Below are 25863 nucleotides of genomic sequence, written 5' to 3' on the forward strand. Positions count from 1 at the left end.
GCCACAATCACACAGCCACTCGTTCAACCAGAGGCGGGACACGATGATGTTCGTGATGAGATGAACGGTACAATAAACAATTTATTTACACACAAAAGATGGATGAAACAGCGGCACACACACCACGGCCATAGCGCTGGGGTAGCCAGTGGGTCAGTCGAGTTGCTCACTGACACCTGTAAGGTGAGTGATTACGTAAGCAGAGAATTTCAGATCCAGTACAGGTGAGCGCCTCTTGCACTGCGACAAGTTTGTTGTTCAAACGTGTTCATGTTCTTTGTTCGGGTGTCCTGGGGTGTGTGGGGTACGCGCGTGCATGAAGCGTGAGCTGGGGGAGGTGGGTGTGGTGGTGTGTATGTTGACGTCATCAGCGAGGAGCATAGACGATGACACTTTCCTCAGTCACACTTGTCAGTGAATAGCTTGTCTTGTCAGGGACTTTGTCGGTCAGTTCATGTCAATGAGGTGTTTGGGCTGTGCGTCGTCTGATTTGTTGTTTTCCTTATTAGCTTTTTTTTTTTTAATCCTACATGTGTACGTGTTATCTTTCCTCAGTTATCAGATTTCTTTTCCAAGATTTCTTCCTTGATAACTGAATTCTGTTCTGTTACTAAACTCCTCACTCGACCACAACATTCATCCTTGGTTACTGGATTCCTTCCTCAATTATAAATTTTGTCCTTATCTTCTGGAATTTTTCCTTGGTTATTGAATTTCTTGATTAGTTTGATCGTTCATGTGTTTGAGTGAACATCAGAACAAGCAAGCGATGGACAGACAGAAAACGCATTTCAGACACACACCAGAACAATCAGAAGTATATTACTAGCCGGCCAGACAGCCAAGCAGCCAGCAGGTTGTAGCCACATCAACCCCAGCAGCGACATGTTGCTGTGCGTGTACCTCCAGCATCCTCGGTGTCTGCAGTCGCCCGTGATTGATGATGATGCCGGAGCACGTGTTGCAGGAGGAGTCTGCGACACCTGGCACCGCGACCTGACTAACGCCATCGTCACGTGCTGCACTGGTCACTTCCGCTAACGTGTCCTTGCTCGCTGTTTGCTGTCGTTAGTCTGTCGACACACACCGTCAGCGCACGGCGGGCACAGCTCCAACACATCCATCCCTCCAGGAAGACGAGGCTTGCAGTCGATCACTAAAACAAAAATTGTGGTTGTGGGATTTGCTTATGAATCACTGGGTGAACTCTGTGTTCAGTCAGGCTGTGTGGCTTGCAAGGCATCCATGCTCAGCTTCAGTGTCGAATGGTGATCCATGAATGTCAAGGTAAGTCTTTCTGGAAAAATACTTCTCGTTGTCAGGCTAACATGGAGCCTCTCTTACAATCCATTCTTTGAGAAGAGGAAAAAAAGTAAAACAGACTAGAATTTCTTTATTCACGTAAAACATACTTCAAAAGATGTATGTCTCCGTAACGATATCTTTATAGGTAAACAACCATGTGCAGTGCTATAGAAAGTTAACATTTCAAAGTCTCAGTGTACACGTCAGTACAAAGATGCTCGGTTTTGGTGTGGAGGGGGAAAGGGACAAACTCCATGTTGACATTGAACGACGCTCACACTCCAACATTATGAAACAAAAGGAGTGAGTGTGTGAATGCATCCACACACACTCACACACGGTATACACGCATCACAACAAATGCAGTGTCGTTCAGAGTTAAATGATAAAGCATTACTTAACAAGAAAAAAAAACTCACAGAAAAATACACCTGCTGGTTTCGCAAGAAATTATTGAAAATATTCGCTAGAAAATATTTAAAATAAGATAAACTTTATAATCCTATTAATACCATTCAGGGCTGGCAGTATACCAAAAACGCCCGTCTGATGTGAAATATTTTATCTCTGGCAACAGAAAGTCCACAAGAGGATTAACACTTGCATCCGTGAGTTTGTAGCCGGCGTGTGGCTGCGTGAGGTCAACGGACAAAATGTGTTTCGGTCTGGGACAACCCGGGCCCCTGGCGGCATTGCGGAAACTCTTCGGTGGTGAGTGATACACTGATACCCACGACTCTCATTATCATTTCTCTAAGTATGTATGTACAACTATTGCCTTCTTCCCCCTCTTAACAACTATCCCCTTCCTTGATTTCTGATGCTTCAACAAGTATTCGTCGCAGTATACAGACGCGCTTGCACGTCCGCACCCACGACGGTCGCACGCTTGCGAGTAACTTCACCCTCTGCTGCAACAGTCGTGGCAACAGGTGGTCCTCAGACAATGTGTGCGGCAACTTGTGGCGGTTATCTGCTGCAGATGTGAAACATAGATTGGTCAGGCAGAGATGTGGTGAAAGTCTCAGAGTCCAATGGATGTCGGAGCAGTGAGCTGTAAGTGTTTCGCACTATGCAAGGTGGAGCTAACTCTCTCATCTCGTCCTTGATTGTCTTTCTGAAGACAGTGGACATCAATCTCTCTAAGAGGCCAGGCGGAAACACTGACGACCTTCGTTGATGTTACTCTTGGTAAGTGGATTATACTTGGAATAAGACTCGCAGTCGCTGAGCTTTCCGCTCCAAAGGTTACAATGTTCTGCGTGACTTGCCGTCCTGCCTGCCAGAGATGTAGTCCCGCAATGTCTCCTTCCGCGCCTCAGCGCAGCCATGTGTGTCGTTCTTAAGTGCAGTTTAATGCTTTTTTGTAATGTATCTCTCTCATTCACCGAGGGCAAGAAAATACGACAAAGACCCAGAGCATAAGGACACACTGATGTGCATGCAACAAATGTCAGGTTTGCGACACGTGTGCGTAACACGTCCATCAATTGCAACTACGCCATCTGCAGCAGCACAACAAAAACAATCACTTGATTATGTCAACAACAGCATGGCGTACCTTTGTCACACATAATCCAACTCCAGTCAGCTGTCGTCATGACTCCGTGTAACCAGCGTGACGTAGGTCAACAAAAACAACTTCCGCCTTCACTGCTGAAAGCGATTCGCAAAGTGCTGTCCTTTCTTGCCCCTTCAGTAAGTTCTTGGCAAAGGTCGTCTGCAAGCTCGGGGTGGTCTAATCCCATTTTTTTACCTAAGTCCGGGTCCTTCACTGCCTGAGTTCCGCACTAACCGTCAACGGACGTTTAAGAGAAGAATCGTTTAAGAAGTGTTTTAATAAAAGACTCAGAACTATGATCGATAGCATCTTATTTCTACTATAAACATATGGTGCGCGTTGTTTGTATATTAAGAACTCTATACGACTTCTAGGCATAATGAATTGTGGTATACAATGTCATGGTCGTCCAATGCCCCTTTGTAGCTTCATCATCGTGTGATCCATTGTAGAGGATGAGGAGGAGACACTTGGATTAGATTCTTCAACGCGAAGAAAATTATTCGAAGTAAAATAAAATGCTGTCTAGCTTGGATACATCTAATGACTGGAAGCAGCTGGAGAGATATGCCGGCGGTTAGTACTTTGCAGTGCACGACTGTGTGTTTTCAGATCCACGCATGCGCAAAGTATTGATCCTGTGTTGGCCACCAGGCCACCTTCTGGATGTCGCACAGTGGCAGCTGCACAAACAGGTCTGGGACCAATCAAAAATAAAAGTAATTTTCACATCGTGCTCTGTTCTCTGCATCTTCAGCTGTTTCTTCATATTTGGTTCGACGAAGCAGTCATTGCAGTATTGTCTGTGCGAGTCTGCATCCCCGTGATTTGAAATATTTCAATGTTACCTGTGGAGTAACACAAGCGTGAACGCCGCTACCTGTCTATTGGTGACACGGCCTAGATGACATCGAGCAAATAGTTCGACGAAGGTAGGCTACCCTCCTTGTGAAATGATGGATAAGTCAGGAAGATGAAAATATAGCTGCACCGGAAAACAGTTTTAAGTAAGTCAACGAGTCTTCAAGGAGAAAATAATGAAGACTTTTTCATGCTTGTTTCTTCTTTCTTTCTTTCTTTCTTTCTTTCTTTCTTTCTTTCTTTCTTTCTTTCTTTCTTTTTCTTTCTTTCTTTCTTTTTTTCTTTCTTTCTTGATTTCCGCATATTAATAGTATAAAGTTTAAAAGGTTTAGAGGTAAGACTCATTCAGTCCTCTTGTACTACAAGACTGCCTACCTGACTAGGATTTTCTTCTTTGTCTTTTTTCTGACTTCAATGGACTCTAATTTATCTGCTACTTCTATTTTAGAAGTATCTCTCGGTTGCCAAAAGAGAAGGATGCTGAGACCGCGTTAACACAAACAAACAAGTTAACGATCAGGTGATAAACACAGTGTCAACCGACCAAGACTTCTAAATTGTTACTTTCCTCCATCTTATACCGTTATGCCGCATGTTAATACACATCAAACACTGTATCTCCAATGGTGTGCATCATGTACAGGTCTGTACACCGTGACTAACCCTGACCATTGAGATATAAACTGTGGACTGGTCTCGTTCTAAAGACAATATACAGCGAGGAGAATGTATAGCAATAAGTCACCTACATACGTGTATGTCATGAACCAACCTGGTTCAAGGCCACAACAACAGTCGAAGCGGGTATACATAATTACAGGGGGGCCGCGGTCCATGAAAGCGGACAGTGGAGGGAAGCCTCTCTGTTCGTTTTCATTGATGTGACAGGTCACCTCGATTGATGGAGGTGATATAGGCCCATGGTAAGGGGGTGTAAGGTGTAGTAGTAGAGAATAGCGCGGTGGTCAGTAGTGGCCTTAGTACTAGAGAGATAGCGTTAGGACCGGGGACGAGGGGTGGCGAGTAGCCACGTGGCCTGGTAGTATATAGTTAGGGTTAGAGGGTTAGTCGGGGCTTTTTCCCTCGTGTTCCAGCAGAGACATAGTCTCTGAGTGATTGTCAGTCGCAGGCAGCAGGTCTGAAATAGGGAAGCCCGTTCAGTCAGAACGTATCACTACCTGCTGGCACTTGTGATCTGGTGGAGTAGAGAGGAAGGTGTGCGCTGTAACCAAGGGTTAATTCTCCATCGACAAGTGAGGGAGTTTACTGTGTCCTGCAGCAAGACGTGCGAGGCAGCGGTTGGCAGACCCCACCGTGCCACCGGTCCAGTATGGTCATCTACAGAACAGCCTACAGTCATCTCTACTACGAATATCGTCGCTGCATCCATTGCCTGGGGCAACTGTGATGGGACAGTGACAAGGAATCGTCTAGGAGACCCGGTGTATGCAGGCAGCTGCACCCGTCTTCGGGAAATAACGACTTCCAGTTCAGGAGTCAGCGCTACTACGAGTATCGTCGCTGCATCCGTTGCCTGGGGCAACCGTGGTGGGGACAGTGACAAGGAATCGCCGAGAAGCCCAGGTGTACGCAGTCAGCTACACCCATCTTCAGGGAGCAACGGGCGAAGCAGTCGAGTGGGACTATCAGTGCGATATTATTCCAAGACTGTGAATTGTGTGTCAGGGACGGACCGCGTGTCCGGACTTATGTGCAGATACGTGCGGATACGTAAGATCATATTATTTTCTCAATTCATTGTTTAATTGTCTTCATGTCAACCTAATGTGCTTTTGTTTTAATTATAATCTTTTACATGTACACTGTCGTGTCAGTTGAGTGTTGCGCACGCGGGTGTGACTGTTAGTCAGGACGCGTGCGGACGTGTGAACGGGCGGTTGAGAGGTGAGGGTGAAAGCGGGCGGAGCGAGCCAGCCAGAGTGACCCCTTTCCCCTAAGGGCGAGTGAGGCCCATCCCTCTACAGCCACGCACCGTTTCATCACAAATGGGGGCTCGTCCGGGATCTGAATGTTTAGGTTGACCATTTGTTTTCAGGTCCAAAGAAGAGGTCGAAAGTGCGAGTGTTGTCCTTCGTCCTATGTCGTATCACTCTTTATACATGACATGTTGTTGAACCTAGGATTCTGTGTGTATTGATGTATTTTACTATGCTAGCTAACTTGTGTGACTATCAGAATTGCTTAATTAATTGCTGATTTGACATCAATGCGCATCGATTGTAAACAGGTTGCAAGTGGCCAGCAAGTAGCTGAAGCAGAATAAGTGATCATGGTAGCTGTAGGGTCTCTAGAGTTAGTTACAATGGATAAGAAATTTTGTCTAACACGCAGGGAAAAGGGAAAGGAGTTGAAAGAAGCCGGAGTAGAGCGTGGGCTAGTAGGAAACGATTTATGGCAGTATATAGACAGAGAGTTGGACAAATGGTGGGAAGAAAAAAAAGAGGAGAAAGATCGAGTCGAGCGCGAGCGAGAAAGAGAGTACGCTGAACGCGAGAGAGAGTACGTTGAACGCGAGAAAGAACGCGAGAAAGAACGCGAGAGGAGGAGAGCTGAGCGCGAGAGACAGCTAGTAGAACGCGAGAAAGAGCTAGTAATGCGCGAGTTTATAGAGATATTAGAAGAAATCTGCGAAGAGAAAGGTAAAACTGAGGAAGAGTCACGACAGTTTATAGAGTACAATTTAAAGGGCTGTCGCTGGGGAACGATAGCCGAAGAGAGAGAGGAAAAGGCTAGAGTAGAGGAGGAAGATAGAGTTGCACGCGAACGCGCGCTCGAACGGGTCAAAAGCCAGAAGGCTGAAAAGGAAAAGAAAGAGCGAACCAAGCGCGAGAAAGAGCGAGAATTTCTGCGAGAGGTGTGCCGGCTAGGCGGAGTCAGCTTAGATGATAGTGATCCGGCCGAGGCAGGTACTTACAGGTCAGAGCGCGGGGTGGCGCCCGCTGTTAGCTGTTCTAGGTGTGGGGGTGCAGGGCATGACCCGAGGTCTTGTCCCCAACAGTCCGACAGGCTGAGGAGATCTGTAGGTGTGAAGTGTTACGACTGCAGGGTGGTAGGGCACTATGCGCGCAGTTGTCCCCGTGGTTACGAGTTGCGTGAGGCTGTAACCACGAGGGGGGAGAAGCTAGCTAGCGAGGTAGATGCTAGCGACGCATACGCTAGTGACAGGAGTGCTACCGATGTACAGGTTAGCGACGTAGGGCCTGGCGATGCGGTGACCAGCGGCGCGTATACTAGTGGTAGAAATGCTGCTGATGTTAAGGTTAACGAAGTGAATCCTAGCAAGGAAGAAGCTAGAGGAGTAGAAACTGGCGAGCAGGCCAGCGGGAAGGAGGGGGTTTTCCCAGGAGGGGGGACTACCCGTGAGAGAGGAGGGTTAGGAGGTGTAGAGTTTCCTAATCTCCTCGTGAGCGAAGCCGGGCACAGTCACGCTGTTAGGCAACTGCAGGTACAGGACCAGGGTCTTAGGAAGGCGCGAGAGCTGGTTAGCGGTACTAGGGCATTGCAGGCAGCAGGAAGTGGCGATCGCGAGAGGCGAGTGCCGGTTGGTAGTGCGGATCTGCTGCAGGCGGGCGACAGCGGCCATCGTGAGATGCGAGCGCCGACTGTCGTTAGAGAACCGCTGCAGACAGGTGACAGTGGCAGTCTTGGAGACCAAGTGCCAACTGTCGTTAGAGGGCCGCTGCAGGCGGTTGACAACGGCCATCGTGAGATGCGGGCGCCGATTGTCGTCAGAGAACCGCTGCAGGCGGATGACACTGGCAAACTTGAGGAACAAGTGCCAGCTGTCAGTGAAGCGCAGTTGCAGGCAAGAGACAGTGACAGCCCGGAGGGGCGAGTGTCAGCTGTCAGGGAAGTGCCGTTACAGGCAAGGGACAGTGGCAGTCCGGAGGGACCAATGCCAGCTGTCAGGAGCGTGCTGTTGCGGGCCAAAGACAACGGTGATCCTGGAGGGTGGGAGCCGACGGTCTTTGAGGTGCCGTTGCAGACGGGAGACACTGGCAATCTTGAGGAACAAGTGCTAGCTGTCAAGGAAGTACTGTTGCAGCCTGGTGTCAGTGACAGTCCAGAGAGACTGGTGCCAACTGTCGAGAGAGGTACAGACTGGCACCGACTGGTACGAACCAAAGACGGCGATGATCCTGGAGGCCAGGATCCAAAGGTCTTTGAGGTGCCAGTGCAGACAGGAGACACTAGCGATCCCGAGTGGGGGGTGCTAGCTGTCCGTTGCGTCCCAGTGATCGCAGACGGCGAGTCGGGCTTAGGTGTGAGACCGGCAGTATCGCCAGCGAAGAGGGACGGGGAGGTGTGGGTGACTATACAGACAGTGGTTGTCAAAGTAAGCCCCACACTCACAGAATGTGCGGAAACTTTCAGAAGTGACCGCACGGTCGGAGCCGTACAGATGAAGAGGCACGACGAGATGCATCGGGAGGTGCAGCAGCTGGAGGAAGCCATTCGTCGCAGTAATACAACATATGAAGCGGCGAAGAGACTGGAGCAAGCAAAGCAGGAAGAGTTGCAAGATTTGCTTCGAGCGATTGCAGACAGAGAGCGGGAACATAAAGACGCCCGAAAGGCTCTGAATCGTGTGCGGAAGAAAATTAGAAAAGAGGAGAACAAACTCAACAAGTTAGTGTCTAAAACAAACGCCAACCTGGGTCGGATTCGGCCAGATCCGGACAGGAAGCAAGAGCTGGATAGAACAAGTCAGTCACGTCTACAGCGCAGAAAGGAGGCCAGCAATATGTATGCAAATGAGGAGAAGTTTGGTGACATGCAAAACCCTATTCATAGACTAGAGAAGAAGATGGGGGAACGCAACAAGAAGAAGAATGAAATGGCCAAGGCTGCATCAGCGTTATTAGAGGGAGCACAGAGGCTCCACACAGAATCAGTTGAGGGTCAGGAACTCTTAAAGGAAGAGCAAGCCTGGTACGAAAACACGCTGACTGACATTCAGCAACTGATGGGGCCGAGAAAACAGCTGCTACAAGAAAATCAAGAGAAGCGGCAGTTGAAGCTCACCTATGCGATGCAGAAGCTGGAGCAGAGTGAGCTGGAGAGCTTACAGACACAACTTGCAGAGGAAACGAGTGACTCTGAGAGAGTCCGAGTAGGTGTGAAAATGCACTACCAGTTGGAGGCAAGGGTAAAATCGCCACAGAATGCATCAGACTGGCGGCTTGCGCAGAGACCTACAGCCAGGTCAGCAAGCCAGCGAACCCAGCGGGGTAAGAGGTCAAGAAGGCGTGACCGGCGAAGGCACGCGTCCTCACGGCTGGGGTCGGATAGGACATCACGTGATGTCAGCAAGAAAGGTTTGGTTACATCGGAAGGGATAGGTAAAGCGCTTTTCACCTCAGGTAGCCATCGCGAAAGGGTGCAGCGTGCCCGGAAGGGGGTGGGCGGCGCCTTGATGAGGACACCGCGAGTAGGTCCGGTGTGGGAACGTCAACGCGTTGCTCATGGCAACGCACAGGTAGTAAGTAGCCTGCGTTATCAGAAGTCGTTGCACCGCCAGAAAGAAGTAAACTGGCTAGGTAGGGATTTAGCAGCAGAAGTCGGTAGATCTCAAGTAACCTGGAGGTTGACAAAGGCAGAACTGCACAATAATAACCGACTGGTGATGGGGTCGCTGCTCATCCAGAAGTACGACGCCCACTTTACACACAGTCCGGGCGAAGTTCGAGGTGTAGGAACAAATAGCGTAGGAAGAGAATCGAGTTTGGCAATAGCGGAAATTGCAGGAGAGGGTGCGACAGGGGACACGGACGGGGAAGCCGACCGTATGTCGCATGTAGATAGAAATCAGCCGATTGCGGTGTCGGCGAGGAACAGTAAGACGCGCGGTAACCAAAACAAAGCGGTCCGCGGTCAGGGTACGGTTGGTTGGCTATCAACGAACAGCGTCGGTAGGGTAATTAACCCAGGGGGAAGAGCGGTACGCGCTGCCTGTCAACCTGATCCGATCATCGATGGTTCAGTAAAGAAACTGTTCAGTGAGCAAGATGACGTAGGCCTTACACAGGGTAGGGTCAAGTTTAGTGATGTCAGGTCAAGTATAGTGCCGGACATACACGGGCCGAAGGGCGGCGTTAGTCATGTCACATGTGCGGGGTTAGCATACGGCTTGACAGCATTGGATAGTGTGCAAAGATTCATTCCGTACTGGGCCGAATGGGATCTTTGGAAGCGAAACGACCGCAAGATAGAACTAGGCGAGTCGCGTGTGCGTGGGTAAGCACACCTCTAGGCTCTGTAGGTCGTGTAAATATTTATTCATGTATACGATTTTGAAGATTTGCGTTTGGGGTATCTCTCTACAGTAGGTAGAGTACCCAGTAGTTGGTTGTTTCATGAAAGCGGCAAGAACGTGTTACTGGAAGCGTGTCGCTCAGAATGTATGGAAGTTTTGATAATAGTTTTAGGCTTCACTGTTGTTTTGGCCTGATTTTTAAGCAAAACCCCAGGTTTTACTCTTGAGTAGGGGGGTGTCATGAACCAACCTGGTTCAAGGCCACAACAACAGTCGAAGCGGGTATACATAATTACAGGGGGGCCGTGGTCAATGGAAGCGGACAGCGAGAGGAAGCCTTTCTGTCCGTTTCTACTTGAAAGATCGCCGTGGTTGATAGAGGCGATCGAGGCCCAGGGTAAGCGGTTAGATAATTACAGGTGGGCCGCGGTCCATGAAAGCGGACAGTGGAGGGAAGCCTCTCTGTTCGTTTTCATTGATGTGACAGGTCACCTCGATTGATGGAGGTGATATAGGCCCATGGTAAGGGGGTGTAAGGTGTAGTAGTAGAGAATAGCGCGGTGGTCAGTAGTGGCCTTAGTACTAGAGAGATAGCGTTAGGACCGGGGACGAGGGGTGGCGAGTAGCCACGTGGCCTGGTAGTATATAGTTAGGGTTAGAGGGTTAGTCGGGGCTTTTTCCCTCGTGTTCCAGCAGAGACATAGTCTCTGAGTGATTGTCAGTCGCAGGCAGCAGGTCTGAAATAGGGAAGCCCGTTCAGTCAGAACGTATCACTACCTGCTGGCACTTGTGATCTGGTGGAGTAGAGAGGAAGGTGTGCGCTGTAACCAAGGGTTAATTCTCCCATCGACAAGTGAGGGAGTTTACTGTGTCCTGCAGCAAGACGTGCGAGGCAGCGGTTGGCAGACCCCACCGTGCCACCGGTCCAGTATGGTCATCTACAGAACAGCCTACAGTCATCTCTACTACGAATATCGTCGCTGCATCCATTGCCTGGGGCAACTGTGATGGGACAGTGACAAGGAATCGTCTAGGAGACCCGGTGTATGCAGGCAGCTGCACCCGTCTTCGGGAAATAACGACTTCCAGTTCAGGAGTCAGCGCTACTACGAGTATCGTCGCTGCATCCGTTGCCTGGGGCAACCGTGGTGGGACAGTGACAAGGAATCGCCGAGAAGCCCAGGTGTACGCAGTCAGCTACACCCATCTTCAGGGAGCAACGGGCGAAGCAGTCGAGTGGGACTATCAGTGCGATATTATTCCAAGACTGTGAATTGTGTGTCAGGGACGGACCGCGTGTCCGGACTTATGTGCAGATACGTGCGGATACGTAAGATCATATTATTTTCTCAATTCATTGTTTAATTGTCTTCATGTCAACCTAATGTGCTTTTGTTTTAATTATAATCTTTTACATGTACACTGTCGTGTCAGTTGAGTGTTGCGCACGCGGGTGTGACTGTTAGTCAGGACGCGTGCGGACGTGTGAACGGGCGGTTGAGAGGTGAGGGTGAAAGCGGGCGGAGCGAGCCAGCCAGAGTGACCCCTTTCCCCTAAGGGCGAGTGAGGCCCATCCCTCTACAGCCACGCACCGTTTCATCACAGTGTAACTGTGGAGTAACAACTGATCTCTTTATACTTTCACCTTTGTTGCCTCGCTGGTTGTACGTTCATATCTATCGTCTTGCTTACTGTCATTTAACATCTGTTGTATGCTAATTGTAATTCACAGTACTTTCATATCTATCGTCTTACTGTCATTTAACATCTGTTGTATGCTAATTGTAATTCACAGTACTTTCATATCTCTCGTCTTGCTGACTGTAACTTGACATCTGTTGTATGCTGATTGTCATTCCCACCATAACCGGAATGATTGTCATCTCGGCCACAAGTCCTACAATTCAACTTCACAACTGTGAGCAAACAGTCCGCTCGCTCGTATTTCAACTAACAGTTCAGCCATCCGACTATCGATACCCAGTCAACCTCACAACAATGAGGTGTTATATATACATATAGCGATGATCAATATGAGAGATTGTTAGATGTTAATGCTTGTTAACGGCAAATCCCCCGAGAGACAGTTTACTGTCGGTTGTTGACAGAACCTTAGACAGACCTTCGTCACTTGTTTGCTCTTTGTTCTGGTCAAACTGATTTTCGATTTTGTCGTGCAAACAAGCCATCCACAATAGCACAGACCTACATTTCCCCACCTCAAGCAAATCCCAATACAGATATTTTCGAATCACCTTTTGATTCCCAGTCACGCATGACTAGAGCTGGACATGACTACAAGAGAAAAACACGAAAGCAGTGTAAACTCTACCAGAAAAAATGATTTAGAAAAATTAGGTACCTAAGATGTAAGGACCCAGAGTTTTATTCTGAACAATCTTAACAAGATTAATAGTCATAAAAGAAAGTAGACAGGTCCCTTCAGGACCAGTATATCCAGAACTGGATAGGAGAACTCGAATATAAACAAATTTATCCAAATTATAGAATGTTTAAAAGTACTTTTGTACTAGAACCTTACTTAAATAAACATGTACTGATATATTTTTAATATCTCAATACCATAGAGAAGGTGGTAGAATAGAGAATCTTGAATCTTGCTATGTGCGGGTTCATGACCTCGTTAGACTGGATGACAGCTGGAAAGTCGTCTAACGTGAAGCAGCCAACCACTGCTGACAGTTCAGCCACTGTCTAGTCAATCTAGTCAATCTAGTGTCTACAGCCGCCATCAGATTAATCACGTGACGTGCGACTTATCAGTTGTGACTCTCGCCTCTCAAGATCCGCTTTGCATTATGACATAACGACATAACGACATAATGCTGCTGTAGACCTGCTGTACTTACAGTCATCTGCACTTTACAGTCATCTGCACTTTACAGCCATCGGCACCAGTCTTGAACAGAAGAGGCCTGCATGTCCTCCTAGTCACGACAGTAAGGAGGGAGAGACATCACTGACAATAAGTAAACATTTGTTTTATTTCTAGGCGGCGCTTCTTCCAACAAGAGAATGGGTTTGTTCGTGTCAGTACCGGATCTGTCAGAATTTCAAAAGAGGAAACTGCTACATGAGTTTACTACTTTCTTTGGTACGTATGACTTCTGGGTCTTCTGTCGTTTGTAGCATGTCGGTTATGTTCTGGAGACATGGGAGACTTGATAGAAAGTTATTTTCTGAATGCTGCAGATTAACGCAGAAACTAATGTACATTGCTAACATTACAATTACATTAACAAAATATGTGTCGCAGACATTAACAAGGATGGTGTCTTGGAATGGAAGGATTTTGATATGGCCAGACAAGTGAGTTACTTTTGAGTGTATTTGTGGTCGTTGGAAACTCACCCCCTCCCGCTCATGCCTATAATTATAATCTTGCACTGTTAGTGTTATCTGAAGGGATAGACAGATGATCATATCATACATTCCAGTCCCAATCCTAAGAGAAACCACAGATGTTTTAAAGAGAGCAGCTACATTTGCTTATTTGTGAGCTTAACATACACCTCACTGTTCAACAAGCAAGGCTTAGGCTGGATTCTGACATCTAATATATGTTTACTGTTAAATATTTTAATACACTCTTTTAGCAAGTATTTTAGAACTAACTTAACATACCTATATGTTTTTTGAAACATGCCGCTGTTACAGTATACGCAGTTAGTGATTTGTATTCTCCAATGGCATCATCAACTTTTCTCTGGAATCAAAGACCCTTACAGCAATTATCTCCTGCAGTCCGTCTGTCTGTCTGTATGTTTTCTTGAATATATTAGTGAACTGACGTCTTTCTGAAACTTGTCTGTATAACGTTATATCTCAAAACCCACAGAGAATATGTCATTTGAGCGGCTGGAAGGAGGGATCGGAAAAATTCATCAAAACACAAGAACTCTTCATCGAAATATGGAGGCGACTGCAAGATGAAGGGGACAAAAATCTTGATGGTCGAATAAGCGCCGAAGAATGGGTAAGATTTTTGTTTTGTTTTGTCTGTTTGTCTGTATCATGCAGTTTACTTTGCGGCGATTTACCCTAGAACCTCAAACATGTCCACATGATACCCTATCCTTTAACAGTAAAAGTATAAGTATTTGCATAATTTTAATAGTTGTGAAAGACTGTCTACATCTAGGAGTTACTTTTGTCGCAGCTAAGTATGTGGCAGAAGTTCCACAGAGAAAACGTGGCTGAGCAAAAGAACAAAGTGGACACAGAGAACAAGATACCAGACTGGCTGCAGCGATACGTCGAATACAAGTTCAACCTTTACGACAGAACGGGTGAGATTGTATTCACTGTGGTTGTTGTTGTTTTGTTTTTTTTCAAACAAGATTTTCGAGCACATGGTGGGACACCTATGTTTGTCCAGTTTTTCACGCACGTGTGATGCTTGGTGTGTGCAGGCGACGGCGTCATCGACACGGAGGAGTTCGAATATGTGTTGTCCGACTTCGGTGTGTCCTCCAAGGATGCCAGGACCTGCTACCTGCTGTTTTCAAATGTGGGTAGCGACACAGTGTACATTGCTCCATTATACTTACTGCCAATGACCATCGCGAACTGGAAATAAGATAGAACAAGGCGGGCAAGCAGGTTGGGGGGAGTAAATACTCATGTGTTCAGGAAGTGTATGTATGTGGAGTCGGGAAGTAACTACTAAAAAGGAGGGAGGGATGGAGAGGGAGAAGAATGAAGAAGAATTAAGGTAGTAAAAAAGATCGAATGACCCACAGACAAATGGAAGGACCCTGTAAGTGATGTAAATAAGTTTCATATGCAAGTGTCATGTGTAAGTGATGTTAAAAAATGGCGTTTGCTGAGTGGCGGTGATGGTTGCGATAATGGCGTTGATGGCAGTCAATCAGATGTGTGGCGCTGTTACAGAACCACGAGAAGAAGGTGGACCTGGACTACTTCAAGACCCTGTCGGCTGAGTACTACCGCTCCGACGACCCTAGCGCCCTAGGGAATTTCATCACGGGAAAACTGGACTTCGAGCAGGGCAAGTCACAGGCAACAAACAAGAACTGACCAGTCTGTCCACTGGCACCCGCCCTTGGATTTTTATACAACCGATAGTGTGGTCTGGACAGTTAGCCGTGTTTTCTGTGCGTACCTTGCTGAGAAACTTGTCATACTATATACTCTGATAGAGAGCTAGAAATAAATGTGTCTGCGCTGTATTAACTGCTTCAGAGATTGCATTTCTTCTGTAAATGGACATGGTTCTTACATCAGCAACTGCTGCCTGTATCTGTGTCACTGTCGCCTGTCATCGTCACGCTCCTATGATCTTGTGGACGACAAATGCTATCAGAGGAATATATCCGCCATAAATCAGTTCCGCCGTTGATACATTCCTGTCAGCGGCACAGTTTGCCGCTTGAAACGGCGATCACTTAATTAGGTCTGCTTTTACAAAGCCTATATACACAGGCTTCCTTGGCGATACCTTTAGCAAATGGAACAGTACCTTTTTTTTCAAAAAAGTCTTTTAAAGTTAACCTTTACTTGGTCTAAAGTCACAAGCTAAAACTAACCGTTATCCATCACGAATTTGTCTATTTTAAGATTTTACCATTCGAAAAGTTGAATAGACCTGGACATGTTGACTTATTTCATCGTATGCCATATATAATACAGACTTATTTTTGAGTAGGTGATATTTAAAAATAATAAAAGATCCCATAGCGTTTGTAAATTACCTGAGGTTTTATCATACATTTCCGGCTTTCATCTCATCACTTTTAAATAAGCTTGTGACTATTTTTAACAGTATTTTTTTTTATATTTATACCCCATTGTTCACATACAGATCAAACTCAGCACTCGTACAGTTAGTGAGTACACATTTTTTGATAATTTATTTTTTCCAAGCACCACCATCTTCACGGATCACCAATTTCAGAGTGGCAGTAACCAATGTCATTATCAACAAGACAAAAATCACTATTTTCAGCACTATGTAGCCTAGGTTACATATTATGAGTAGACAAAGTATGACCGCCCATAATTCCAATAATAATAATAATTACTTGTTGATTCCTAGATTAAGGAATTCTTCATGTTTCTTTTCCTCACCAGCCTGGGTCAAGATTTAAACCCATTGCTACATTTCTCTCCACATTCACACATTACTTTGCATCTTACTCTTTTACATTCTTTGAAAGTGTGCTAAAACTTTACATAACTGTTTATCTTAAAATCTGCAAATCTCTGGATGCTGTGGCAGAACACAAACTATTGGAAGCTGAACAATACAAGGCCAATGACAAATAAAAGGGTCTGGGGCAGAGATTCAATGCCATTAAAAACAGCAAAAGAGAAATGTGAGCCTAAGTAAACAAGATGAAAGTCTTTAGCAGGGAGCTACATACAATTAATAAACCTCTTTGAACTGAAGTTTTCATTCCAGAAGCTTCAAGAAGCATAACCATATTGCACCATTTTTTAAATAACACAAATGAAAAATCTGTCATGAAAGAAGTAAATTACAGAAACTTTACACAAATTACTAATCAATCATAAACTGTACTGAGAAATGGAGACAAATCTTTTAAACAAATTATAACAATCTGCATGTGGATTGTTAATAAATATACAGTCCAAAAACCAGGTTGACTGCTAAGCTGTTTAAATCTCAATACCACTGTACTGTTTTTAACTATGGTAAATGTTTAACAGTCTCCATATGCTTAAACATTTTTTATCTCTTATTTACATAGAAAATATTTGATCTTGTCTTCAAACTCTTACATTGTCCTTTTCAAAAAATAAAAAATATCACATCTCTATGACAAACTAAAATTAGAAATACAGCCAACCTGAAGTCAATGTTGAGCTTAAAGTAGTGCGGCAGTACTGCAATAACTATTTCACCTCTAATTTTAAGTCATGCAGTCTACACTGTCTGCCCTTCTACATTTTCAGGACAGTTTCCTGAAGATTCACACATATAAACACACTGGTGATGTAACCACCACCAAAATAGTTTGCTGCTTTCATTTTAAAGATACACTTTTGATGGTAACATCTGACACATAATGCTTCTATGTTTACCCCTGTAGCTACAGTATACCTTTATACCTTTCTATTACACTGCAACTCATCTACTTTTTTCCAGATCAATACATTTCTATTTTTATTATCTTCCATTAAAATTCTGATACTCCAAATAAAAATGGGGCCCAACTAAAATATCCTCAAGACCTTTTAAGCATACCAGGTGTTATATAGCATAGCTTATCACACACATTAGCTGAAAGCCTGTCTAAGCCCAGAGCTGCAGCTATGACCAGAAATCCAGTTATACAAGAGGTAACAGCACTCTCAGTCATAGGAACACTCGTGCGTGCAGTCACTGACTCACACACACACAGAGAAAATCTCTTAATTATTTTATTATCAAAGAGTGCATGATGGTCTGCACTGCATAATACACAGATCCTTTATCGTTAGTCAGCAGCATCACAGTATCATAGGATGTAAAGCTGAAAATATGTTTGCTGCTAGTTTCATTCAGCTTGTACTGCTGCTGCAATGGTGGAATATATCACTATAAACAGGAGCACACATACTTCTTTAGTCAAAGCATGTCATTTGATTATATATGTCTAAAGTTTAAATCTCTGAACAGATAAAATGTTAACACTGACCGTGTTGATCTTCAAAATGCAAGAAATTAAATATTATTGCTCAACATACTTCAATAAGGCATCAACAATAGATTTTAAAAAAAAAATAATCTCTAGCCTCCTCCAACAAAAAAAATATCCATAGATCTACATGTCAAAACAATATCATTATCAACAAAGAGACATTCCCCTCCTTATAAAAAAGTTGTAAGTAATCTAAGCTTCATTTTAGTTTTATACCCAGTGTAGTACATTATAAAAGCAGCAGTTAAACTAGAAAACAATGAAAATGCTTCAATCTTTCTTTGATCTTTTAAAAAACACTGAATATACAATGCAGCACCATATGCAATAAAAAAAAATCTTACAGGCTATCCTGAAAGAAGGAAATCCAAACTCCTTAAACTATTGTGCCATCCCTTGAAAAATCTATTTAAAAACTGTCATAGATTATGTAAGTGTTACATTGTATACAACCACTCATTTCATGTTCCCAGTTTAGCTTTACTATGAAAACCCAAGTATAAGCAAGAATGCTGAGTTGTTTGCATAATAATGTGAAGGAATCTTATGAAGTTTATGAAAAGACAGTGAATTGTAATGTGTTTCTCACCTTTTCCTTTTTCTACAAGTAAAATAATACTTTGCCATGTGACAGATCAGAATTAGAAAGTTAAAAATATATTGAATAAATTTAACATCTTGCTCTAATCAGAATGGAAGACTATTCCTTGAGAAAAAGCAGTCTACAGTGTCAAACTGTGGTATGTATAACATGTACCCAACCCACCAATCCATTGCATTACTGTACACTAGCTGACTTAAGTGCCTCATCTATTCTCCATTTTTCTAAATTTGGTCACTTTGGACGTAAAATAGGCAGTCAAACAGTAAAACATTAATCAAGAAAAATGACAGCCTTGTGCCCAAAGAACTGGACAAAATGAAGATAACGCTGAAAGAGGAAGCTTATGGTGACACCCATATAACAAAACAAAAAAATAAAATCTTTAAACTAAAGCTGCAGGCAAATGTTATCATTTCCACTGAAACTTAATATCATTTTTAGTTTATAAAAGGTAAACAGACACATTTCAAATTCCAAATCCTGCACACAAACAGTTGGGAGGCAAAATGAAGAATAAGGTTAATGTGCACGCACAGATTCAAGCATGCATAAACATTCTTGACATATAAATATACTTTTCTCTGTTAAAGAGAACAGTTTAACCAACTACGGAATGTCTTTTCAGATTTGACTGAATCTGTCATTATCTCCAACTGCACACGCACAACATTTTCTTTTCTTTTTGTCTCAGATTGCCCTTAAAAGTAAAAAATTAACAAAACTTGCGTTTAGTGTATATTTAATAATTCCACATCTTAGTCACATCCATGAATTTGATACCATGCTGTGGTACTAATGCTAATATCAGTAATAAGAGAGTACTTGGAAGTTTAATACTGAACATTTGTTTCCTTCTCTCCTATGCACCTACCTATTGCCCTCAAGTAAAAATTGAATGAAATGCAACAGATTTGTGAAAGACGGAGGAGAAAGAAAGGGAGAGAAAAAGGATGATTGCATATCAAATAAAGAGAGAATATGTGTGTGTGTGAGAGAGAGCAAGCAAGCTCAAAGGGAGATAAATGATAGACATGTATGACAAACACAAAGAAGGAAATGAAATAAAAATCTTATATGTAGCAAGCACTTGGAATGTCAGCAATGATTACAGATGTGCTATGTGTGTTCGCATATGCTTCTTCAAAAAATAATATGTAGTGAATGCTTCAGTGCATTCCAAACACTTGTATGGTTTTTCATTAGTATGCATCACAAAATGTCTTTTCAAATAGTAGTTAGTTGAGAAGGCATAATGACAGGTGGGACATTTGTATGGCCGCTCACCTGTATGAGTTCTCTGATGCTTTTTCAAGTCTGATGACTCTGGAAATGCAGCATTGCACTCAGAACATTTAAATGGTTTTTCACCTGTGTGACCCCTCATGTGTATTTTCAATCTTGTCTTTGTGGTAAAGCCACTGCCACATTCTGTACACACAAATGGTTTAACTCCAGTATGGGTCATTATGTGCACAGACAAGTGGTTCTTGGTTATAAATGCAGCAGAGCAATGGGGGCACTTAAATGGCTTTTCCCCTGTGTGCATCCTGTTATGAACCTTTAAATTAAATTTAGTTGAATAACTTGCATTGCACTCCTTACATGGGTATGGTTTTTCTCCAGTGTGAACTCTCATGTGTGTCTTAAGATTGTGCTTTGTGACAAACAAGGAGTCACACTCCTCACATCTGTACCGTTTTTTAGGGTTCTCTAATTTCTGTTGAGTACTTTTAGATACAGCTGCTGTATGTTCTTCTTTCAGAAATGATTCCAAACTAGCACTTCCTATTATATCATCTTTGTCTAGCTCATCACCATCATAAAAAGAGCATGGTGATGACAGACCTGTTTCCCTCTTCTGCTGGCTTGACTTTAAGTTCTGTCTGGTCTGCTGAATGTCGTCCATGCTGTCCCCACATGTGAAAGAAGAAGAAAATGAATGTGCAGACCCCTCGGCATCTCCAGAAGAAACCTTATCTGATGTGGTATCTTGGCTGTATTCTGTGATAAATGACTCCTCATCACATAACAGGTCTGTATCCAAAACACAATCATAGTCAGCGCTAACAGGAACACTTCTCCTTATTGGTTTTAAGCCAGCTTTCCTTGACTTACTGCATTTTCCTGACAACTGATTGATCTCTGAACAATCAGGTTCACGACTTTTACAAATGATTTTTATGCTTCGCAGTTTTTCACTATCTGAACTTGAAATTTCACATGCTTTCTTACAGTCTATTCCTGACAGGGAATCATCTGGAGGCAGCAAAATTTCCTCATTTATGGATACACATAATGCATCTTGTCTTTGCACATTCTTATAACTTGCATAATTGGTTGGAAGTCGAACCTCAGCAGGTTGTCGACGAAGTGGTACATGTTTACATGGGCGCAAAGTTTTCACCAAAGGTTTAATCTCAATAGAAAGGTTTTCCACCTCCTCCATCAGAACTTGTTTAATGCGCTTATGGTTTCCCTTGTTCTGTGGTTACAACCCTCAGTCCTTAAGATGTTACAGGAACCATTCCTGCAAAAGTGAATAGCTTTTCAATTCCTTAATAAGCAATCTTATGTAACTTATAGTGTAAGAAAAATATGTGGTAAGTAAAAGAAATAACAGAAATTCTTCAAACATTTTGTGCAAATAAAACATAAAATTCTATTAAAGAGGCTTATTGTTTTTGTGTTTTTTTTTGGTTGCTTTTTTTTGTTTTTTTGTTTTTTTTCAAAGTCTAACTTTACCCAAGTTGTCATTGGAGATATTTATTAGGCAGTGCAGAGCAGTAGAAACTATGCATTTCACTTACTTTGTGAAAATCTGAATAAGTGGAAACAATTGTTGTTTGTATAATCGTCCCATAGGCAGTAAATGTATTCCTTGTAATAAAGTTCATACACAATTCGTTGTGTGATATGGTTAGTATCTACTTTTACTGATATATCATAAAACATTAAATATCTAGAGGTCATTACATACAAAGATCTAACTAGTAATAAAAGTTGTGATTTTTTTATTAAACAGAAGAAATGACAACTTAAATACTTGGAGACATTCAAATGTAGTCTGCTCTGCTCGTGTACTTTGTAGTTGTTATGACACCTAGCAGCTGTAAATAATCCTAAATTCACGAAGAAACGGCAGGCAACTAAAATCTGTCGCTTTCTTACCACTTTCACATAGACGAGTATAATGGTACAAATCAACCACGCGAAACGATGACAATTGCACAAGCAAGCTTTAATTGAATGATACCTCTGATCAAATTAATTTATGACGCCATGAACATGAAGACAGCAACAGCTAAGCTATTAGTTTCATACTCCCTGAAACAATCAAGTTCAAAGGAGATTTACGGTACAACGCACTACTAATATTTGAAACTTTATCTGGGCTAATTTACATTTGTAGTTCGAGCTCAATTATGTTCGAAAATAAATATTATCAATCTCTTTGAATGATGCGTTTCGGGTCAAAGCAGCCCGCTGCATGATGCTGACCCCTGTCACAATCCCATTGGCTAATTTTAACGAGGGCGTGACCCAACGGGCTCTGTCGTCTGCTATGTTCGGTGGCATTCGACATGCGATTGTCATTAGTGAATTTTATTTTGTATCTCGTCTAGAGCCGTAAAGTAATTCGCCTTGCACTTTAAAAAAAAATTGTTAGTGGTGTTAAGAACGCCAGGAAAAAATTCCCAGCCCAATGCTTACAGCTTGTCTAGCTCGCAGAGGCGTGGTCTACTCTTTGTCTATGGAAGGCAAACCAAACAGCACCAATGGGCCCTTTGAAGTTTGTTGATTTTATGGCACACTTGTTTGTGTGGGATGGCGCGAACGGTGTTGTTTAGCTCTCACAATCTTAATAATCCAATCATAAATCTGTATCCTCATGGACGTGTATATAGCTTATATATATTTATATACCAGCCTTTTAACTTTGTGACTAGTAGGATGTAGGGACTTTGTTCAGCCATTTTCCAAAAACTATCAGTAAGACTACTACTAAGCCAAACTGAAACTAAGTTACAGTTTTTTTAACAGAGGTGGTTTATCTTGGGATAGTCTTCTTTTAATTATAATGGAAACTACTGGCAATTTGCATCAGCATACAGTGACCAAAAAGCTGCATGAGAACTATGAGTTTATATTAAAATGCAGGACCAAGTGAGTTAAGGGAAGTGCTATCAATTTTTAATTTACTAAAAAAATAGTATACCTTTTCATTTTTAGCCTTGGTTACTATTATAAAGTTTTTCCTTAAATTACAAAAATACTGTAATTCTCTTGTAAACTTCATTGTTAACACATATTTTGCACATTTACATTAATCAGTTTTTGTTCTTCTGAAATAATGTGAGTATGTTTAAAATGTGTATGCGTGCGTGTGTGTATGCATGTTATCAGTCATCCAAGAGACTGAGAATGATAAATAAAACCATTCTGTTACACTCATTCAATATTATTAAATATTAAAAGATATAGCAAGTCTAAGAAACATTTGAGTAAATTTATTGTAAACTGTTTCCATAAAAATTGAAAATTTAACCTTCGAAGAATCATAAGTTAAATCAGGCTGTGTATGGAATGACAATGATGAACCAAAATCAACTAATGGTGATTAAAACTGTTACCGCTTGTCAACATTGCATAAACAATACTAAGTACATTTATATTGATCTATTCAGAATTTTCCTTAGTTTTAAAATGCATGCACCTTCACTTGCTCATTTATATGTAGTTTGCAGAAATCAGCTGTGTTTAAAAAAAATACTGCATAAAAATGCTTACAGTTTTTCGCCTGTATGTTTGCGTTTATGCACCTTCAAATAAGAACCCCTTGCATAAGATGCACCACATTCCTCACAAACATATGGACGTACACCTGTGTGCTTTGTCATATGTGTTTTGAGATAAGATGTTCTCGCAAATGCTGCTCCACACTCTTTACAAACAAATTTTTTAACTCCTGTGTGTTTCCACATATGATTTTTTAAGTAACTGAGACGTGCATAGGTGGCACCACATTCCTTGCAAGAAAAGCATTTTACCCCTGTGTGCTTCCACATGTGGACTTTAAGATAAGAAGGTCGATGAAAGGCCTTTCCACAGTCTTTGCAGACAAATGGTCGTTCACCAGTGTGTTTATACATGTGAATCTTCAGGAAACTTTCTCGTGAAAATGTTGAAGGGCAGACGGTGCAGAAATATGGTTTCTCCTTGACATGAGCTTGCATATGTTGAAGAAAAGCTTTGACATTTGTAAGGCCAAATTCTTTCTGGCAAATACCACAGGCAAATGGTTTAGGCAGAGTTAAGGTCTGGGAACTGCTGGTGCCAATTTCTTCAGATGTATTAAGAACAGATGAACTTGATATCAAGTGCTGCAGAGCAAACAAAATGCACTGTTTCAAATCTACTATCAAATGAAATGTATTTCTCACAACAAAAGTACAAAGTACAGTGAAATTGTCATTTTACGCTGAGCCAACAACTAAGGCTATATTACGGCAAGGCAGCCATCGCTGTAAACAGATGCCACATGCAGTGTGCCCAAGATCAGAGCTGAACCCTGGACAGCCAACCTTCACTGTATTGGTGACAGGTGCTAAAAGTTGCATCAACCAAAGGTAAAAGAAATGCCAAGCTTAATGTATCACTTGATTTTAAAATATTTTTAAAAATCCATGTCTCAGGAAAGTTATTTCATGCTAATCGATTAATCTACCAATAGACTCAATGACTACTAGACGTGCAGTCTAAATGTTTTTAGGTCATAAAGGTTACAACAGAGGTTTCAATTTTCTAGCTCAGAGATTTAATGATACTAAACTTAATAATTATAAATAATGACCCACTAGTTTATATTACTTTTGCACCATAAAGTTAATGAGTAAATGCCTAAATTGCATACATTCTGGGTGGGACAGGCTCTCTAAGGTTAAGTTTAAAAAATGCAGTGGATGCACCAGATCAAACTGTGTAAGTTATCAACCTTTCATTATTTTTAATGTTAATTCACACATGCTTTATTAGGCCAAAAATAAAAATATATGCACAAATAATAAAATCAGAGCTATATTCACCAAACTTCATGAGCATATCAAGATGTAGATCCACTCAAAACCCGTCTACTTAGCTAACAGGCATTAGTAAATTTAATGGGCAGATTATAAGTTGCTATATATCACCATGCATGAAAAGTTTTTAACAAATTATATCTTTTTGTTTCAGATATAATGAAAATCCCAATCAAATAACTTGCTGATAATAAATTGTTACTTTCTTACTTCATCTAAGAATCCTGGATTCTGCCACTTTCCATCATGCTGAGAATTAGGACTAATGGTTTGCAGTTTATTTTCACCTTTGCATTTTTTATTACCGTAATCTTCGCCTTCCATTCTGTGCAGAAAGAGCGCATAGCTTCATGAAAATAAACAAAATAAGAAATTTGAATTCTGGGTTACATTTAATTATGCAGTTTTCATTTTTCTCATAAAAACGGTACAGTCCGATCCTTGTCTGTAATTTTCTTGTACCTGATGAATGATGCTGTCACCATCTAAGCTTTTCTGGTAACAGTCCTAAACATTACCCGAATTTTAACTCTTAAATTCCTCCTGATAATAGTGGTAGAATCTGTTCCTCCAACAGTTTCAGAAGGGTTTATATATCCTTTCTTGCTTATCTCTTTACAATTTAACGTTAATAAACCACCGACTAAATGCTGACGTCTCTACGTAAAACCTGAGATCTGTCGACAGAATTACAAAACCAAAAACATAAAAAAAAATCTTTTTCTGGAAAAGTTTGTGGACCTCTCTCTCTCCTCTGTGTGCCTGTGTTATTATTAAGTAGATCGTAAGTGAAACGACTGTATTAGCGAAATCGAAAACTATAATTATAACAACACTGTTTTGAAAATTAACGCAAAAAGATATACTTTATTACTTTAGAAAAATCGTCTTTTTAGCGATAGCAGTGGCTAACAATTTTAAGCTACCTTCTTGCACGTTATAATTAAACCTCTTAATAATCTGTCTTAAGTTGTAGGTTCTGCACAAAGTAGTATGTAACACAGCGAGTCTGTGGCTTCTCGTCGTTGTTGTGATCGTAGTTGTCTGCTGCTGTCACGACTTCCGTAAAGGGGAATCACTCCAACATACAATCTAATTCGAGATTACACCTAGATGTGAAAAAATGGTTTGTTTCAAAAATACATTTAATCATTTCACTACCATACATTTAAAACTAAAAATTAAATTGAACGTTTCTACCGCTTTTATCTTCTTCGCTTTAAATCACCCGATTTAGTGCGCGCTTTACTCGCCATGAGATAGCCTCAGTTGCGACATGTCGAGAAGCTCTAAGTTTCAGTGATGGCGATACGTATTGAAGACTTGCCAATAAGTTATTTTTGCAATACTGTTTTTATCTTTCTTTCATTGTTAGCTCTATATAGAATTTATTAATTACCCTTTATTAATTACGTGCTGAAGAAATATTTAGAAAATAATTAAGATCGAGATCGTGAACACAGCAATGCTTAAAATCCACGCGCAAAGTA

The 25863-nt window shown here is 42.3% G+C and overlaps 2 protein-coding genes across 7 annotated transcripts; one reads left to right on the plus strand and one right to left on the minus strand.

The window, feature by feature from the left end:
- Positions 1 to 33: 33 nt before the first annotated feature.
- On the plus strand, positions 34 to 15217 carry LOC112556779 (calexcitin-2-like). Of its 6 annotated transcripts, none has more exons than XM_025226145.1 (9): positions 34 to 183; positions 968 to 1287; positions 1883 to 2016; positions 13018 to 13119; positions 13282 to 13334; positions 13864 to 14001; positions 14185 to 14314; positions 14438 to 14535; positions 14919 to 15217. In XM_025226145.1, the coding sequence occupies exons 3-9, from the start codon at positions 1959 to 1961 to the stop codon at positions 15063 to 15065; spliced, it is 726 nt and encodes a 241-aa protein (XP_025081930.1). In that variant the 5' UTR covers positions 34 to 183; positions 968 to 1287; positions 1883 to 1958; the 3' UTR covers positions 15066 to 15217. The 6 variants fall into 6 exon arrangements, with proteins under 6 accessions (XP_025081930.1, XP_025081929.1, XP_025081928.1 ...); XM_025226144.1 differs by having other exon boundaries at positions 36 to 183; positions 758 to 1287; XM_025226143.1 differs by having other exon boundaries at positions 39 to 183; positions 748 to 1287.
- Positions 15218 to 15883: 666 nt separating this feature from the next.
- LOC112555117 (zinc finger protein 98-like) lies at positions 15884 to 25657 on the minus strand. Its single transcript, XM_025223335.1, has 4 exons — positions 24836 to 25657; positions 24584 to 24698; positions 23084 to 23677; positions 15884 to 20778 (listed from the first exon to the last, which is right to left on the minus strand). Exons 1-4 carry the CDS (start codon positions 24856 to 24858, stop codon positions 19402 to 19404), a joined length of 2109 nt encoding a protein of 702 aa, XP_025079120.1. The 5' UTR covers positions 24859 to 25657; the 3' UTR covers positions 15884 to 19401.
- Positions 25658 to 25863: the final 206 nt, after the last annotated feature.

This window comes from Pomacea canaliculata, linkage group LG2 (genome assembly GCF_003073045.1).
Source record: "Pomacea canaliculata isolate SZHN2017 linkage group LG2, ASM307304v1, whole genome shotgun sequence".
In the NCBI taxonomy this organism is placed as follows: Eukaryota; Metazoa; Mollusca; class Gastropoda; order Architaenioglossa; family Ampullariidae; genus Pomacea; species Pomacea canaliculata.

Bases quoted from the DNA above. Each gene is read 5' to 3' on its own strand.
- LOC112556779 (XM_025226145.1), top strand. From the start codon at position 1,959: ATGTGTTTCGGTCTGGGACAACCCGGGCCCCTGGCGGCATTGCGGAAA. The intron at 2,017-13,017 runs GTGAGTGATACA...TTTTATTTCTAG, and splicing joins ATTGCGGAAACTCTTCGGTG to GCGGCGCTTCTTCCAACAAG. The intron at 14,536-14,918 runs GTGGGTAGCGAC...GCGCTGTTACAG, and splicing joins GCTACCTGCTGTTTTCAAAT to AACCACGAGAAGAAGGTGGA.
- LOC112555117 (XM_025223335.1), bottom strand. From the start codon at position 24,858: ATGGTGACAGCATCATTCATCAG. The intron at 24,699-24,835 runs GTACAAGAAAAT...CTTTCTGCACAG, and splicing joins GTGACAGCATCATTCATCAG to AATGGAAGGCGAAGATTACG. The intron at 23,678-24,583 runs GTAAGAAAGTAA...TTTGCTCTGCAG, and splicing joins ATCCAGGATTCTTAGATGAA to CACTTGATATCAAGTTCATC.